The following is a 20,160-nucleotide window of genomic DNA, read 5'->3' on the forward strand; positions in this document are numbered from 1 at the left end:
TACACAATGTAGACGGTCTAATAGACATATATACACAATGCAGACGGTCTAATAGAAATATATACACATTGCAGACTGTCTAATAGACATATATACACAATGCAGACGGTCTAATAGAAATATATACACAATGTAGACGGTCTAATAGACATATATACACAATGTAGACGGTCTAATAGACATATATACACATTGTAGATGGTCTAATAGACATATATACACAATGTAGACGGTCTAATAGACATATATACACAATGTAGACGGTCTAATAGACATATATACACAATGCAGACGGTCTAATAGAAATATATACACAATGTAGACGGTCTAATAGAAATATATACACAATGTAGACGGTCTAATAGACATATATACACAATGTAGACGGTCTAATAGAAATATATACACAATGTAGACGGTCTAATAGACATATATACACAATGTAGACGGTCTAATAGACATATATACACAATCCATACGGTCTAATAGAAATATATACACAATGTAGACGGTCTAATAGACATATATACACAATGTAGACGGTCTAATAGACATATACACAATGCAGACGGTCTAATAGAAATATATACACATTGCAGACGGTCTAATAGACATATATACACAATGTAGACGGTCTAATAGACATATATACACAATGCAGACGGTCTAATAGAAATATATACACAATGTAGACGGTCTAATAGACATATATACACAATGTAGACGGTCTAATAGACATTTGCATACAGCGTCATATGATGGGTAGATATTGGGCACATACCTGAGTGCACACTCCTGGGCCGGCAGGATGGCATCCGCCAGTGTCACCTTGTTGCGGTCGGGGTTGGCACCAGAATGGGTGTGGTTGATGGGCTTATTGGCGAACAGGACATCGTATTCCACACAGTGAAACAGGAAGGTGGTGAAGGTGACCACGAAAAGGAACTGGCTGCACAGAGGCAAAACATTGTGTGTCACTGCTGTGTGATCCCAAGAGCTTGCAATCTACAAGTAAGTGTGGGAGCAATCTAACTGTAGCTGTGATCTATAGATCAATAGTCATTTATTACATACAGTACATCAGAGACAGAAGGATGTCCAGTAATACACAGGGAGATGAGGTGTGCCAGCCAATCAGCTTCCAGGTAGCATTGGTCAAGTACATTTTATTAAATGACAGGTGGAATCCGATTGGCTCCTGTGGGTAACGCCTCCACTGTTTGGTACATATCCCCCATCCGCTCGCAAATAAAAGTCAGTCAAGACGCCATGAGACGTCAGCCGCCAGCCCCACGCAGGCAATGACACGCCTACATTCCCGGGCTGCTGCCACTCCCTCCCTCCCTCACACATGAGCATATTCACCCATGCGCACCATTGGACATGGGGCCAAATCCGTCCCGCCCGCCTGGGTCTGAATCAGTCAGTACAGAGTCACGTAGAACATCCGCAGCTTCTACTTACACGAGTTCAAAGAAGTCGGACAGCACCATGCAGGCGAAGCCATTCTTCTGGTGGAAGTGATAGATGTGCAGGGCGGGGTTAAGGAATGGATCACAGGCGGGAGGTATGTACGGGGCGCACCCCGCGTGGGAGGTATATACGGGGCCGCACCCCGCGTGGGAGGTATGTAAGGGGCGCACCCCGCGTGGGAGGTATGTAAGGGGCGCACCCCGCGTGGGAGGTATGTAAGGGGCGCACCCCGTGTGGGAGGTATATACGGGGCCGCACCCCGCGTGGGAGGTATGTAAGGGGCTGCACCCCTGGCGGGAGGCATATGGGTCCGCACCCCTGGCAAGAGGTATATAAGCACATGTCATACAGGGAGGTCACACTATTCCCGCACACAGAATGTAGGCCGGCCGCACTACTCACGCACACGCAATGTAGGCCGGCCGCACTACTCCCGTAGAGTTCACTCTAGGTTTTGCATTGGGCAGGGCGCCGGGGGCGGTCCGGGCCCGCCGACGGGAGGAATATAAGGGCCATGATGGTGGCGGGCGGGCCCTCCCCCTTTAATGACGGTGACGGCAGCGGTCCCGGGCCGCCGACGTCACAAGAGAGGTGTGCCAACACCACCATCATGAAAGGGGGCAGGCCCGGCCACCACCGTCACCAAAGGGGGTGGGCCAAGCCCCTCAGAAGTCACTATGCTGGGGAAGCGCTGGGCATCGCCGTCTATGGCGACGCTGGGATTCCCCATGAGGCTGTTTTAGCGGGGCACTGTGAGAGGGGCAGGGCGCATTTTGCCCTTTAAAAATCAGGCAGGGCCCCGCTAAAAAAGACTAGCGGGAACACTGCTCCCGCACACGGAATGTAGGCCGGCCACACAATTCCCGCACACGGAATGTAGGCCGGTCGCACTACTCCCGCACACGGAATGTAGGCGGCCGCACTACTCCCGCACACGGAATGTAGGCCGGCCGCACTACTCCCGCACACGGAATGTAGGCCGGCCGCACTACTCCCGCACACGGAATGTAGGCCGGCCGCACTACTCCCGCACACGGAATGTAGGCCGGCCGCACTACTCCCGCACACGGAATGTAGGCCGGCCGCACTACTCCCGCACACGGAATGTAGGCCGGCCGCACTACTCCCGCACACGGAATGTAGGCCGGCCGCACTACTCCCGCACACGGAATGTAGGCCGGCCGCACTACTCCCGCACACGGAATGTAGGCCGGCCGCACTACTCCCGCACACGGAATGTAGGCCGGCCGCACTACTCCCGCACACGGAATGTAGGCCGGCCGCACTACTCCCGCACACGGAATGTAGGCCGGTCGCACTACTCCCTCACACCCAATGTAGGCCGGTCGCACTACTCCCGCACACGGAATGTAGGCCGGCCGCACTACTCCCGCACACGGAATGTAGGCCGGTCGCACTACTCCCGCACACGGAATGTAGGCCGGCCGCACTACTCCCGCACACGGAATGTAGGCCGGCCGCACTACTCCCGCACACGGAATGTAGGCCGGCCGCACTACTCCCGCACACGGAATGTAGGCCGGCCGCACTACTCCCGCACACGGAATGTAGGCCGGCCGCACTACTCCCGCACACGGAATGTAGGCCGGCCGCACTACTCCCGCACACGGAATGTAGGCCGGCCGCACTACTCCCGCACACGGAATGTAGGCCGGCCGCACTACTCCCGCACACGGAATGTAGGCCGGCCGCACTACTCCCGCACACGGAATGTAGGCCGGCCGCACTACTCCCGCACACGGAATGTAGGCCGGTCGCACTACTCCCTCACACCCAATGTAGGCCGGTCGCACTACTCCCGCACACGGAATGTAGGCCGGCCGCACTACTCCCGCACACGGAATGTAGGCCGGTCGCACTACTCCCGCACATGTACAAGGATATCTTAGTGAAGAAGTTGTCCAAGTTCTTGATGTGATGCCAGGAATCTGTAAGGAGACACAGAAAGGGAAGAATGTGGGTCCTGACAAGCTGTCCCTGGGCACTCAGACCCATCCCTGGTATTGGGGGCACAGTGATCCAGGCCACCAATGTTACCTACCTTTCACCGCCTCCGGAACATGTACCAGCAAGTCGTCCTCCCCAGCCGGCGAGTCTTCCTCAAAGTCCTCCAACCTCTGATACTCTCGGAACTGCTCCTGGGCCTCCATTCTCAGGGCATCATTCCCTCAGCCTCAGCCACCCTGTATGGAGGACAATACATGGGATGAGACCACCCGGAGCCACAGGCTCTGTACCATTTGTGTCCATCTCATTCATTATTAGGGTTCTGTACAGATTTGGGGGTACATCATTGGCCTGCTCTGGGGGCACTTAGATTGTCTCTATATAGCATCATAGGCCCCCGGTGCACACCCGGGTAGAGGACAGTGTCTATGGCTAGCGGCCCGGAGGGTGGGGTGGGGGGGGGGGCACAGCCTGCAGAATACCACTATCCCCTATAACATCATTACACCAGTGGAGTCACGGAGATGGTCCGATAAACAGGTCTATTCTTAGCTTTCCTGGATGTGTGCGAGCCGAGATTTTCCCTGGCAATGGCACACTGTGTACTGGCACAGCGCCTGGCTGACACATAACACACGCCACGTGCTACCACAGATAAACAAGTGTGAGCACTGACGTACGGAGGTGTCCTGCCGGCTTCCTGACACCGGCCCACATACAGGGCTTACACCAGGAGGAAACCCCCCAGCACCAGCAGGGACAAATATTCTGTGTACAGCGCTGCGGAATATGTGTGCGCTATATAATAACTGGTAATAAATAATGTCTGTACAGCACTGCGGAATATATGTGCGCTATATAATAACTGGTAATAATATACTCTGTACAGCGCTGCGGAATATGTGTGCGCTATATAATAACTGGTAATAATATTCTCTGTACAGCGCTGCGGAATATGTGTGCGCTATACAATAACTGGTAATAATAGTCTCTGTACAGCGCTGCGGAATATGTGTGCGCTATATAAAAACTGGTAATAATAGTCTCTGTACAGCGCTGCGGAATATGTGTGCACTATATAATAACTGGTAATTATATTCTCTGTACAGCGCTGCGGAATATGTGTGCGCTATATAATAACTGGTGATAATATTCTCTGTACAGCGCTGCGGAATATGTGTGCGCTATATAATAACTGGTAATACATAATCTCTGTACAGCACTGCGGAATATGTGTGCGCTATATAATAACTGGTAATAATAGTCTCTGTACAGCGCTGCGGAATATGTGTGCGCTATATAATAACTGGTAATACTCTCTGTACAGCGCTGCGGAATATGTGTGTGCTATATAATAACTGGTAATAATAGTCTCTGTACAGCGCTGTGGAATATGTGTGCGCTATATAATAACTGGTAATAATAGTCTCTGTACAGCGCTGTGGAATATGTGTGCGCTATATAATAACTGGTAATAATAGTCTCTGTACAGTGCTGTGGAATATGTGTGCGCTATATAATAACTGGTAATAATATTCTCTGTACAGCGCTGTGGAATATGTGTGCACTATATAATAACTGGTAATAATATTCTCTGTACAGCGCTGCGGAATATGTGTGCACTATATAATAACTGGTAATAATAGTCTCTGTACATCGCTGCGGAATATGTGTACGCTATATAATAACTGGTAATAATAGTCTCTGTACAGCGCTGCGGAATATGTGTGCGCTATATAATAACTGGTAATAATATTCTCTGTACAGCGCTGCGGAATATGTGTGCGCTATATAAATAACTGGGTACTGGCTGACAATTAAAGCTTGTTTCTGTATTCCTAATGCTGCTTTCCCACTGCAGAAAGGGGGGTGCCGCGAATCGCGGGAGGGGGGTCGTGTGTGTCCGGGGGGGGGGGGTGTTTGCTGGCAGAGGGGAGGGGGGGTTGCGGGAGTAATGGTGGATGGTGCCTGTGGAGTAATGGTGGATGGTGGGAGTGTACTGTAGCCCTGGCTGGGCGGGGGGAGGTGATGTCAAGGGGGTGGGATGTGTAGAACGTTATACACATAGAACACTTTTCCCTGGGGGGGGGCGGGATTGTGTATCCTGCTGGGTGGGAACGTTATATACACAGGGGATGAGTGACAGATCTGGCTAAATATATAAGAGATTATAGCAGTGGTTCCCAACCCTGGTCCTCAAGTAACCCCAACAGTGCACGTTTTTCAGGTCACACGGCAGGTGCACTCATTATTCAGACACATTTAAAAGATCCACAGGTGGAGCTAATTATGTTACTTGTGAGCCTGTGTGGAGACCTGGAAAACGTGCACTGTTGAGGGTACTTGAGGACCAGGGTTGAGAACCACTGTATTATAGGCCTAGCACAGGTCCCGGCTGTCACACACACAGTAGCAGAGGTCCCGGCTGTCACACACAGACTAGCAGAGGTCCCGGCTGTCACACACAGACTAGCAGAGGTCCCGGCTGTCACACACACAGTAGCAGAGGTCCCGGCTGTCACACACATACTAGCAGAGGTCCCTGCTGTCACACACATACTAGCAGAGGTCCCTGCTGTCACACACATACTAGCAGAGGTCTCGGCTGTCACACATACTACCAGAGGTCCCGGCTGTCCCTCACATACTAGCAGAGGTCCCGGCTGTCACACACACACTAGCAGAGGTCCCGGCTGTCACACACACACTAGCAGAGGTCCCGGCTGTCACACACACACTAGCAGAGGTCCCGGCTGTCACACACACACTAGCAGAGGTCCCGGCTGTCAATCACACTACAGAGGTCCCGGCTGTCACACACACACTAGCAGAGGTCCCGGCTGTCACACACACACTAGCAGAGGTCCCGGCTGTCACACACACACTAGCAGAGGTCCCGGCTGTCAATCACACTACAGAGGTCCCGGCTGTCACACACACACTAGCAGAGGTCCCGGCTGTCAATCACACTGCAGAGGTCCCGGCTGTCAATCACACTACAGAGGTCCCGGCTGTCACACACACACTAGCAGAGGTCCCGGCTGTCACACACACACTAGCAGAGGTCCCGGCTGTCACACACACACTAGCAGAGGTCCCGGCTGTCACACACACACTAGCAGAGGTCCCGGCTGTCACACACACACTAGCAGAGGTCCCGGCTGTCACACACACACTAGCAGAGGTCCCGGCTGTCACACACACACTAGCAGAGGTCCCGGCTGTCACACACACACTAGCAGAGGTCCCGGCTGTCACACACACACTAGCAGAGGTCCCGGCTGTCACTCACACACCAGCAGAGGTCCCGGCTGTCACTCACACACCAGCAGAGGTCCCGGCTGTCACTCACACTAGCAGAGGTCCCGGCTGTCACACACACACAGTAGCAGAGGTCTCGGCTGTCACACATACTAGCAGAGGTCCCGGCTGTCACTCACACACTAGCAGAGGTCCCGGCTGTCACTCACACACTAGCAAAGGTCCCGGCTGTCACTCACACTAGCAGAGGTCCCGGCATTCACACACACACAGTAGCAGAGGTCCCGGCTGTCACTCACACTAGCAGAGGTCCCGGCTGTCACTCACACTAGCAGAGGTCCCGGCTGTCACTCACACTAGCAGAGGTCCCGGCTGTCACTCACACTAGCAGAGGTCCCGGCTGTCACTCACACTAGCAGAGGTCCCGGCTGTCACTCACACTAGCAGAGGTCCCGGCTGTCACTCACACTAGCAGAGGTCCCGGCTGTCACTCACACTAGCAGAGGTCCCGGCTGTCACTCACACTAGCAGAGGTCCCGGCTGTCCCTCACATACTAGCAGAGGTCCCGGCTGTCCCTCACATACTAGCAGAGGTCCCGGCTGTCACACAAACACAGTAGCAGAGGTCTCGGCTGTCACACATACTAGCAGAGGTCCCGGCTGTCACTCACACTAGCAGAGGTCCCGGCTGTCACTCACACTAGCAGAGGTCCCGGCTGTCACTCACACAAACTAGCAGAGGTCTCGGCTGTCACACACACACTAGCAGAGGTCCCGGCTGTCACACACACACTAGCAGAGGTCCCGACTGTCCCTCACACACTATCAGAGGTCCCGGCTGTCACACAAACACAGTAGCAGAGGTCTCGGCTGTCACACACATACTAGCAGAGGTCCCGGCTGTCACACACACACTAGCAGAGGTCCCGGCTGTCACACACACACTAGCAGAGGTCCCGGCTGTCACACACACACTAGCAGAGGTCTCGGCTGTCACACACACAATAGCAGAGGTCCCGGCTGTCACACACACACTAGCAGAGGTCTCGGCTGTCACACACACAATAGCAGAGGTCCCGGCTGTCACACACACAATAGCAGAGGTCCCGGCTGTCACACACACACTAGCAGAGGTCCCGGCTGTCACACACACACTAGCAGAGGTCCCGGCTGTCACACACACACTAGCAGAGGTCCCGGCTGTCACACACATACTAGCAGAGGTCCTGGCTGTCACACACACACACACTAGCAGAGGTCCCGGCTGTCACACACACTAGCAGAGGTCCCGGCTGTCACACACACACTAGCAGAGGTCCCGACTGTCACACACACACTAGCAGAGGTCCCGGCTGTCACACACACACTAGCAGAGGTCCCGGCTGTCACACACACACTAGCAGAGGTCCCGGCTGTCACACACACACTAGCAGAGGTCCCGGCTGTCACACACACACTAGCAGAGGTCCCGGCTGTCACACACACACTAGCAGAGGTCCCGGCTGTCACACACACACTAGCAGAGGTCCCGGCTGTCACACACACACTAGCAGAGGTCCCGGCTGTCACACACACACTAGCAGAGGTCCCGGCTGTCACACACACACTAGCAGAGGTCGCAGCTGTCACACACATACTAGCAGAGGTCGCTGCTGTCACACACACACTAGCAGAGGTCGCAGCTGTCACTCACACTAGCAGAGGTCGCAGCTGTCACACACTAGCAGAGGTCCCAGCTGTCACACACACTAGCAGAGGTCCCAGCTGTCACACACACTAGCAGAGGTCCCAGCTGTCATGCACAGATTAGTGACAATGATATCAGGTGTACCTTGTAGTGTCGGATGCTCCTGTAACACCTGTAGCTGGGCAGTTACCTGGCTGTGATGACTTCAGATGACTACATGGAGACGCTGCCTGAGGACACAGGACATTACAGCCGTCTCATTATCCCTGAGGCACAGCCGTGCCAATGTCCTACACTCTGTACCTCCCATCGTAAGGGGACCAGTCAGACACCACACGCTGGCATTCACAGCAGCTCTGAGCACTACAGACCAGCTGCAGGGGTTAATACCTGCTGCAGGTGTATGTAGCACGCGTGACCTCCCTCCTGTCCTCTGGGACATAACCCGGTAGCATGCAGCGAGACGGCATTCACACATACCACACAGAGCAAATCACAGGTAATTACAGGTGAGTCAGGTGAGTGCACAGGAAATGTCTCATCACCCCAGGTACCCCAGCCTAGGCAGCAACACACTGACTGGCACCAGGGCACTGCGAATGGAAGGATGGCTGGAGAGAGAGACCAAGGGACAGAGACAGGAGACAGAGCAAGGGACAGAGACAGGAGACAGAGCAAGGGACAGAGACAGGAGACAGAGACAGGACAAGGGACAGAGACAGGAGACAGAGACAGGACAAGGGACAGAGCAAGGGGCAGAGACAGGAGACAGAGCAAGGGACAGAGACAGGAGACAGAGACAGGACAAGGGACAGAGCAAGGGGCAGAGACAGGAGACAGAGCAAGGAACAGAGACAGGAGACAGAGACAGGACAAGGGACAGAGCAAGGGGCAGAGACAGGAGACAGAGCAAGGAACAGAGACAGGACAAGGGACAGAGACAGGAGACAGAGCAAGGGACAGAGACAGGAGACAGAGAAAGGACAAGGGACAGAGCAAGGGGCAGAGACAGGAGACAGGTCTAGTACCAGGCAGGGGTCGGTGCCGGGTATATATAACGTATACAGCGGGTGAAGTACCAGGACAGGGGTCAGTGCCGGGTATATATAACATATACAGCGGGTGTAGTACCGGGACAGGGGTCTGTGCCGGGTATATATAACGTATACAGCGGATGTAATACCAGGACAGGGGTCGGTGCCGGGTATATATAACGTATACAGCGCGTGTAGTACCAGGACAGGGGTCAGTGCCGGGTATATATAACATATACAGCGGGTGTAGTACCGGGACAGGGGTCGGTGCCGGGTATATATAACGTATACAGCGGATGTAGTACCAGGACAGAGGTCGGTGCCGGGTATATACAACGTACACAGCGGATGTAGTAGCAGGACAGGGGTCGGTACCGGGTATATATAACGTATACAGCGGGTGTAGTACCGGGACAGGGGTCGGTACTGGGTATATATAACGTATACAGCGGGTGTAGTACCAGGACAGGGGTCAGTGCCGGGTATATATAACGTACACAGCGGGTGTAGTACCAGGACAGGGGTCAGTGCGGGTATATATAACGTACACAGCGGATGTAGTACCAGGTCAGGGGTCGGTGCCGGGTATATATAACGTATACAGCGGATGTAGTACCAGGACAGGGGTCGGTGCCGGGTATATATAACGTATACAGCGGATGTAGTACCAGGACAGGGGTCGGTGCCGGGTATATATAACGTATACAGCGGATGTAGTACCAGGACAGGGGTCGGTGCCGGGTATATATAACGTATACAGCGGGTGTAGTACCAGGACAGGGGTCGGTGCCGGGTATATATATAACGTATACAGCGGGTGTAGCCCCGGGACAGGGGTCAGTGCCGGGTATATATAATGTATACAGCGGGTGTAGTACCAGGACAGGGGTCGGTGCCGGGTATATATAACGTATACAGCGGGTGTAGTACCAGGACAGGGGTCGGTGCCGGGTATATATAACGTATACAGCGGATGTAGTACCAGGACAGGGGTCGGTGCCGGGTATATATAACGTATACAGCGGGTGTAGTACCAGGACAGGGGTCAGTGCCGGGTATATATAACATATACAGCGGGTGTAGTACCGGGACAGGGGTCGGTGCCGGGTATATATAACGTATACAGCGGATGTAGTACCAGGACAGAGGTCGGTGCCGGGTATATACAACGTACACAGCGGGTGTAGTACCAGGACAGGGGTCGGTGCCGGGTATATATATAACGTATACAGCGGGTGTAGTACCGGGACAGGGGTCGGTACCCGGTATATATAACGTATACAGCGGGTGTAGTACCGGGACAGGGGTCGGTACCCGGTATATATAACGTATACAGCGGGTGTAGTACCGGGACAGGGGTCGGTACCGGGTATATATAACGTATACAGCGGGTGTAGTACCAGGACAGAGGTCAGTGCCGGGTATATATAACGTATACAGCGGATGTAGTACCAGGACAGGGGTCGGTGCCGGGTATATATAACGTATACAGCGGGTGTAGCACCGGGACAGGGGTCGGTGCCGGGTATATATATAACGTATACAGCAGGTGTAGCCCCGGGACAGGGGTCAGTGCCGGGTATATATAACGTATACAGCGGGTGTAGTACCAGGACAGGGGTCGGTGCCGGGTATATATAACGTATATAGCGGGTGTAGTACCAGGACAGGGGTCGGTGCCGGGTATATATAACGTATACAGCGGATGTTGTACCAGGACAGGGGTCAGTGCCGGGTATATATAACGTATACAGCGGGTGTAGTACCGGGACAGGGGTCGGTGCCGGGTATATATATAACGTACACAGCGGGTGTAGTACCAGGACAGGGGTCGGTGCCGGGTATATATAACGTATACAGCGGATGTAGTACCAGGACAGGGGTCGGTGCCGGGTATATATAACGTATACAGCGGGTGTAGCACCAGGACAGGGGTCGGTGCGGGTATATATAACATATACAGCGGGTGTAGTACCAGGACAGGGGTCGGTGCCGGGTATATTTAACGTATACAGCGGGTGTAGCACCAGGACAGGGGTCGGTGCCGGGTATATATAACGTATACAGCGGGTGTAGTACCAGGACAGGGGTTGGTGCCGGGTATATATAACGTATACAGCGGGTGTAGTACCAGGACAGGGGTCGGTGCCGGGTATATATAACGTACACAGCGGGTGTAGTAGCAGGACTGGGGTCAGTGCCGGGTATATATAACGTATACAGCGGGTGTAGTACCGGGACAGGGGTCAGTGCCGGGTATATATAACGTATACAGCGGGTGTAGCACCGGGACAGGGGTCGGTGCCGGGTATATATAACGTATACAGCGGGTGTAGCACCGGGGCAGGGGTCGGTGCCGGGTATATATAACGTATACAGCGGGTGTAGTACCAGGACAGCGGTCAGTGCCGGCTATATATAACGTATACAGCGGGTGTAGCACCGGGACAGGGGTCAGTGCCAGGTATATATAACGTACACAGCGGGTGTAGTACCAGGACAGGGGTCAGTGCCGGGTATATATAACGTATACAGCGGGTGTAGTACCAGGACAGGGGTCGGTACCGGGTATATATAACGTATACAGCGGGTGTAGCACCAGGACGGGGGTCGGTACCGGGTATATATAACATACACAGCGGGTGTAGCACCAGGACGGGGGTCGGTGCCGGGTATATATAACGTATACAGCGGGTGTAGCACCGGGACAGGGGTCGTTGCCAGGTATATATAACATATACAGAGGGTGTAGCACCAGGACAGGGGTCAGTGCTGGGTATATATAACGTACACAGGTGTAATGAGGGGACGATACTATAGGGTCAGGTTCTGTGCGCTGTGATGGGGCTTATTCTTTAAGTAATAATAGATCTCTGCCTGTAAGGTAAGAAAAGGGCACAGCAGCTATACTGGGAACGTTGGGGACACAGCACTGGGAACGGTGGGGACACAGCACTGGGAACGGTGGGGAGAGCGCACTGGGAATGGTGGGGACACCGCACTGGGAATGGTGAGGGCACCGCACGGGGAAAGGTGGGGACAATGCACTGGGAACGGTGGGGACACCTCACTGGGAACGGTGGGGACACCTCACTGGGAACGGTGGGGACACCTCACTGGGAACGGTGGGGACACCGCACTGGGAACGGTGGGGACACAGCACTGGGAACGGTGGGGACACCGCACTGGGAACGGTGGGGACACCGCACTGGGAATGGTGCACTGCACTGGGAATGGTGGGTACAATGCACGGGGAACGGTGGGGACACTGTAAACACTGCTTAATGGCAGCAGCTGTACAGAGCAGTGTCGATCTCCCCCCTCCCCTCCATAAGCCAGCCCCCCACCCCCCTGTATCCCCATGCACACATATAGACAGTATAATGTGGGGGTCTCACCGTGATCAGCCAGTTCCAGGCCCCTCACATCCTCCTCAGTGACACAGGCCCTGCCGCTTCCTGGCCCTGTGTCTGTGCTATTGTCCCAGCAGCTGCCTGGTGTGGGGATTAGGAGGAGGGCAGAGGCTGTTCTCATCTTACGCAAGCTGTAACCCTTCCCTCCCTCTGTCACTAGGCCTGAAGCCTGCACAGCGGGGGCCCTGTGCTGTGTGCAGCCTTTACCCTGGTGACTGCTCGTGACACCAAGCAACGTTCTCACTTATCAGGGAACAGGAGACGTCACACAGTGTTACATTATCAGCATCGGGGTGCAGGAGACATCACACAGTGTTACATTATCACATATCGGGGTACAGGAGATGTCACGTAGTGTTACATTATCACATCGGGGGACAGGAGACGTCACACAGTGTTACATTATCAGTATCGGGGTACAGGAGACGTCACACAGTGTTACATTATCAGTATCGGGGTACGGGAGACGTTACACAGTGTTACATTATCAGTATCGGGGTGCAGGAGACATCACACAGCGTTACATTATCATATATTGGGGTACAGGAGAAGTCACACAGTGTTACATTATCACATATCGGGGTACAGGAGACGTCACACAGTGTTACATTATCAGTATCGGGGTACAGGAGACGTCACACAGTGTTACATTATCAGTATCGGGGGACAGGAGACGTCACACAGTGTTACATTATCACATATCGGGGTACAGGAGATGTCACACAGTGTTACATTATCACATCGGGGGACAGGAGACGTCACACAGTGTTACATTATCAGTATCGGGGTACAGGAGACGTCACACAGTGTTACATTATCAGTATCGGGGTACGGGAGACGTTACACAGTGTTACATTATCAGTATCGGGGTGCAGGAGACATCACACAGCGTTACATTATCATATATTGGGGTACAGGAGAAGTCACACAGTGTTACATTATCACATATCGGGGTACAGGAGACGTCACACAGTGTTACATTATCAGTATCGGGGTACAGGAGACGTCACACAGTGTTACATTATCAGTATCGGGGGACAGGAGACGTCACACAGTGTTACATTATCACATATCGGGGGACAGGAGACGTCACACAGTGTTACATTATCACATATCGGGGTGCAGGAGACGTCACACAGTGTTACATTATCAGGGTACGGGAGACGTCACACAGTGTTACATTATCAGTATCGGGGTGCAGGAGACATCACACAGTGTTACATTATCATATATTGGGGTACAGGAGAAGTCACACAGTGTTACATTATCACATATGGGGGTAAAGGAGATGTCACACAGTGTTACATTATCAGTATCGGGGTGCAGGAGACATCACACAGTGTTATATTATCACATATCGGGGTACAGGAGACATCACACAGTGTTACATTATCACATATCGGGGTACAGGAGACGTCACACAGTGTTACATTATCAGTATCGGGGTGCAGGAGACATCACACAGTGTTACATTATCATATATTGGGGTACAGGAGAAGTCACACAGTGTTACATTATCAGTATCGGGGTACAGGAGACGTCACACAGTGTTACATTATCACATATCGGGGTACAGGAGACGTCACACAATGTTACATTATCACATATCGGGGTACAGGAGACGTCACACAGTGTTACATTATCACATATGGGGGTACAGGAGACGTCACACAGTGTTACATTATCAGTACCGGGGTACAGGAGACGTCACACAGTGTTACATTATCAGTATCGGGGTACAGGAGACGTCACACAGTGTTACATTATCAGTATCGGGGTACAGGAGACGTCACACAGTGTTACATTATCAGTACCGGGGTACAGGAGATGTCATACAGTGTTACATTATCAGTATCGGGGTACAGGAGATGTCACACAGTTACATTATCACATATCGGGGTACAGGAGACGTCACATAGTGTTACATTATCAGTATCGGGGTACAGGAGACGTCACACAGTGTTACATTATCACATATCGGGGTACAGGAGACGTCACACAGTGTTACATTATCACATATCGGGGTACAGGAGACGTCACACAGTTACATTATCAGTATCGGGGTACAGGAGACTTCACACAGTGTTACATTATCAGTATCGGGGTACAGGAGACGTCACAGTGTTACATTATCACATATCGGGGTACAGGAGACGTCACACAGTGTTACATTATCAGTATCGGGGTACAGGAGACGCCACACAGTGTTACATTATCAGTAACGGGGTGCAGGAGACGTCACACAGTGTTACATTATCAGTATCGGGGTACAGGAGACGTCACACAGTGTTACATTATCAGTATCGGGGTACAGGAGATGTCACACAGTGTTATATTATCACATATCGGGGTACAGGAGACATCACACAGTGTTACATTATCACATATCGGGGTACAGGAGACGTCACACAGTGTTACATTATCAGTATCGGGGTACAGGAGACGTCACACAGTGTTACATTATCACATATCGGGGTACAGGAGACGTCACACAGTGTTACATTATCAGTATCAGGGTACAGGAGACGTCACAAAGTGTTACATTATCAGTATCGGGGTACAAGAGACGTCACACAGTGTAAAATTATCATTATCGGGGTGCAGGAGACGTCACACAGTGTTACATTATCACATATTGGGGTACAGGAGACGTTACACAGTGTTACATTATCAGTATCGGGATACAGGAGACGTCACACAGTGTTACATTATCACATATCGGGGTACAGGAGATGTCACACAGTGTTACATTATCACATATCAGGGTACAGGAGACGTCACACAGTGTTACATTATCAGTATCGGGTACAGGAGACGTCACACAGTGTTACATTATCACATATCGGGGTACAGGAGACGTCACACAGTGTTACATTATCAGTATCGGGGTACAGGAGACATCACACAGTGTTACATTATCAGTATCGGGGTACAGGAGACGTCACACAGTGTTACATTATCAGTATCGGGGTACAGGAGACGTCACACAGTGTTACATTATCAGTACCGGGGTACAGGAGATGTCATACAGTGTTACATTATCAGTATCGGGGTACAGGAGACGTCACACAGTGTTACATTATCACATTTCGGGGTACAGGAGACGTCACACAGTGTTACATTATCACATATCGGGGTACAGGAGACATCACACAGTGTTACATTATCAGTAACGGGGTACAGGAGACGTCACACAATGTTACATGATCACATATCGGGGTACAGGAGACATCACACAGTGTTACATTATCACATCGGGGTACAGGAGACGTCACACAGTGTTACATTATCAGTATCGGGGTACAGGAGACGTCACACAGTGTTACATTATCAGTATCGGGGTACAGGAGACGTCACACAATGTTACATTATCACATATGGGGGTACAGGAGACATCACACAGTGACCCATATTTCTAATCCCACGTTTCCAATATTTCTATGTCACATCCCACGTTTCCCATATTTCTATGTCACATCCCACGTTTCCCATATTTCTATGTCACATCCCACGCTTCCCATATTTATATGTCACATCCCACGTTTCCCATATTTTTGTCACATCCCACGTTTCCCATATTTCTATGTCACATCCCACGTTTCCCATATTTCTATGTCACATCCCACGCTTCCCATATTTATATGTCACATCCCATGTTTCCTATATTTCTATGTCACATCCCACGTTTCCTATATTTCTATGTCACATCCCACGTTTCCCATATTTCTATGTCACATCCCACGTTTCCCATATTTATAGGTCACATCCCACGTTTCCCATATTTATAGGTCACATCCCACGTTTCCCATATTTATATGTCACATCCCACGTTTCCTATATTTCTATGTCACATCCCACGTTTCCCATATTTATATGTCACATCCCACGTTTCCTATATTTCTATGTCACATCCCACGTTTCCTATATTTCTATGTCACATCCCACATTTTAAATATTTCTATGTCACATCCCACATTTCCTATATTTCTATGTCACATCCCACATTTCCTATATTTCCATGGCCCTTATTCTGATCGGTGCGGATATATCCGCGTGCGTTCGGCCCGCCGATGTTTTGTGTCTGCGCATGTGCGAGCGAGGCGTACGGCCAAATCCCGCATGATATGTGGACACTCCGAACAGGGGGTGGAGAGGGGCGTGAAGGGCTATTTGGGCTCATTACCATATGCATACGCCCCGCGTTTCATGGGCGTTCCCATGCAAACGCTGGGCGTACGTATGGTAATGCGGCCGTGACGCACGTGTAGGGGGCGGACATATGACATCGCCGGATGTCAGCTGCCCGCCCTGATCCCTGCTTTTGCACAGAAAAATGTCCGTGTGGTCTGAGGTTGCGGGTGCTGGTGGAGCACTCGGTCCTGCATTCGATGGTCTGCGACCATCGAATGATGGGGGAGGTTCCCTTAGATGGAGGAGGCGTATTCCGTGAAAAATACACGTGCGGTCCGTTCGGACAGCTTCTTACCGCATACGGACGGAGTTGGCAATCCGTATGGAAGGCGGGGTTTCGCACGCACGGTCCTGGCCGCATAATCGGCTCCGGCCGCACCGATCAGAATAAGGGCCCATGTCACATCCCACGTTTCATATAGTTATATGTCACATCCCATGTTTCCGATATTTAAATGTCACATCCCACGTTTCCCATATTTATGTGTCACATCCCACGTTTCCTATATTTATATGTCACATCCCACGTTTCCCATATTTTTATATGTCACATCCCACGTTTCCCATTTTTCTGTCACATCCCACGTTTCCCATTTTTCTATGTCACATCCCACGTTTCCCATATTTCTATGTCACATCCCACGTTTCCCATATTTCTATGTCACATCCCATGTTTCCTATATTTCTGTCACATCCCACGTTTCGTATATTTATGTCACATCCCACGTTTCATATATTTCTTTGTCACATCCCACGTTTCCTATATTTCTGTCACATCCCACGTTTCCCAGATTTCTATGTCACATCCCACGTTTCCTATATTTATGTCACATCCAACGTTTCCTATATTTATATGTCACATCCCACGTTTCCCATATTGCTATGTCACATCCCACGTTTACCATATTTATATGTCACATTTCACGTTTCCCATATTTATATGTCACATCCCACGTTTACTATATTTCTGTTAAATCCCACTTTTCCCATATTTCTATGTCACTTCCCACTTTTCCCATATTTCTATGTCGCATCCCACGTTTCCCATATTTCTATGTCACATCCAACGTTTCCTATATTTCTATGTCACATCCCACGTTTCCTATATTTCTATGTCACATCCCACGTTTCCCATATTTCTATGTCACATCCCACGTTTCATATATTTCTATGTCAAATCCCACGTTTCCCATATTTCTATGTCAAATCCCACGTTTCCCATATTTCTATTTCACATCCCATGTTTCCCATATTTTCTATGTCACATCCCACGTTTCCCATATTTCTATGTCACTTCCCACGTTTCCCATATTTCTATGTCACATCCCACGTTTCCCATATTTCTATGTCACATCCCACGTTTCCTATATTTCTTTCACATCCCAGGTTTCCTATATTTCTGTCACATCCCACATTTCCTATATTTCCATGGCCCTTATTCTGATCGGTGCGGATATATCCGCGTGCGTTCGGCCCGCCGATGTTTTGTGTCTGCGCATGTGTGAGCGGGGCGTACGGCCAAATCCCGCATGATATGTGAACACTCCGAACAGGGGGTGGAGAGGGGCGTGAAGGGCTATTTGGGCTCATTACCATATGCATACGCCCCGCGTTTCATGGGCGTTCCCATGCAAACGCTGGGCGTACGTATGGTAATGCGGCCGTGACGCACGTGTAGGGGGCGGACATATGACATCGCCGGATGTCAGCTGCCCGCCCTGATCCCTGCTTTTGCACAGAAAAATGTCCGTGTGGTCTGAGGTTGCGGGTGCTGGTGGAGCACTCGGTCCTGCATTCGATGGTCTGCGACCATCGAATGATGGGGGAGGTTCCCTTAGATGGAGGAGGCGTATTCCGTGAAAAATACACGTGCGGTCCGTTCGGACAGCTTCTTACCGCATACGGACGGAGTTGGCAATCCGTATGGAAGGCGGGGTTTCGCACGCACGGTCCTGGCCGCATAATCGGCTCCGGCCGCACCGATCAGAATAAGGGCCCATGTCACATCCCACGTTTCATATATTTATATGTCACATCCCATGTTTCCGATATTTAAATGTCACATCCCACGTTTCCCATATTTATGTGTCACATCCCACGTTTCCCATATTTATATGTCACATCCCATGTTTCCGATATTTAAATGTCACATCCCACGTTTCCCATATTTATGTGTCACATCCCACGTTTCCCATATTTATATGTCACATCCCACATTTCCCATATTTCTATGTCACATCCCACGTTTCCCATATTTCTATGTCACATCCCACGTTTCCCATATTTATATATCACATCCCACGTTTCCTATATTTCTATGTCAAATCCCACGTTTCCTATATTTCTATGTCACATCCCACGTTTCCTATATTTCTATGTCACATCCCACGTTTCCTATATTTATATGTCACATCCCACGTTTCCCATATTTTTATATGTCACATCCCACGTTTCCCATTTTTCTGTCACATCCCACGTTTCCCATTTTTCTATGTCACATCCCACGTTTCCCATATTTCTATGTCACATCCCACGTTTCCCATATTTCTATGTCACATCCCATGTTTCCTATATTTCTGTCACATCCCACGTTTCGTATATTTATGTCACATCCCACGTTTCATATATTTCTTTGTCACATCCCACGTTTCCTATATTTCTGTCACATCCCACGTTTCCCAGATTTCTATGTCACATCCCACGTTTCCTATATTTATGTCACATCCAACGTTTCCTATATTTATATGTCACATCCCATGTTTCCCATATTGCTATGTCACATCCCACGTTTACCATATTTATATGTCACATTTCACGTTTCCCATATTTATATGTCACATTTCACGTTTCCCATATTTATATGTCACATCCCACGTTTACTATATTTCTGTTAAATCCCACTTTTCCCATATTTCTATGTCACTTCCCACTTTTCCCATATTTCTATGTCGCATCCCACGTTTCCCATATTTCTATGTCACATCCAACGTTTCCTATATTTCTATGTCACATCCCACGTTTCCTATATTTCTATGTCACATCCCACGTTTCCCATATTTCTATGTCACATCCCACGTTTCATATATTTCTATGTCAAATCCCACGTTTCCCATATTTCTATGTCAAATCCCAC

General features: G+C 50.7%; 1 protein-coding gene across 1 annotated transcript in view; it reads right to left on the bottom strand.

The window, feature by feature from the left end:
* LOC146079877 (autophagy-related protein 9A-like) overlaps positions 1-13,052 on the bottom strand; it is a 55,877-nt gene extending 42,825 nt beyond the window's left edge. Inside the window, exons 1-5 of the mRNA XM_083186555.1 lie at positions 12,822-13,052; positions 3,536-3,677; positions 3,377-3,422; positions 1,465-1,527; positions 782-949 (exon numbers count right to left, since the gene is read on the bottom strand). Of these exons, the coding sequence (XP_083042681.1) occupies positions 782-949; positions 1,465-1,527; positions 3,377-3,422; positions 3,536-3,644 (386 nt within the window). The 5' untranslated portion in view covers positions 3,645-3,677; positions 12,822-13,052. The remainder of the gene's footprint in view (positions 1-781; positions 950-1,464; positions 1,528-3,376; positions 3,423-3,535; positions 3,678-12,821) is intronic.
* Positions 13,053-20,160: the final 7,108 nt, after the last annotated feature.

This window comes from Crinia signifera, chromosome 5 (genome assembly GCF_055691185.1).
Source record: "Crinia signifera chromosome 5, ASM5569118v1, whole genome shotgun sequence".
Lineage (NCBI taxonomy): Eukaryota > Metazoa > Chordata > Amphibia > Anura > Myobatrachidae > Crinia > Crinia signifera.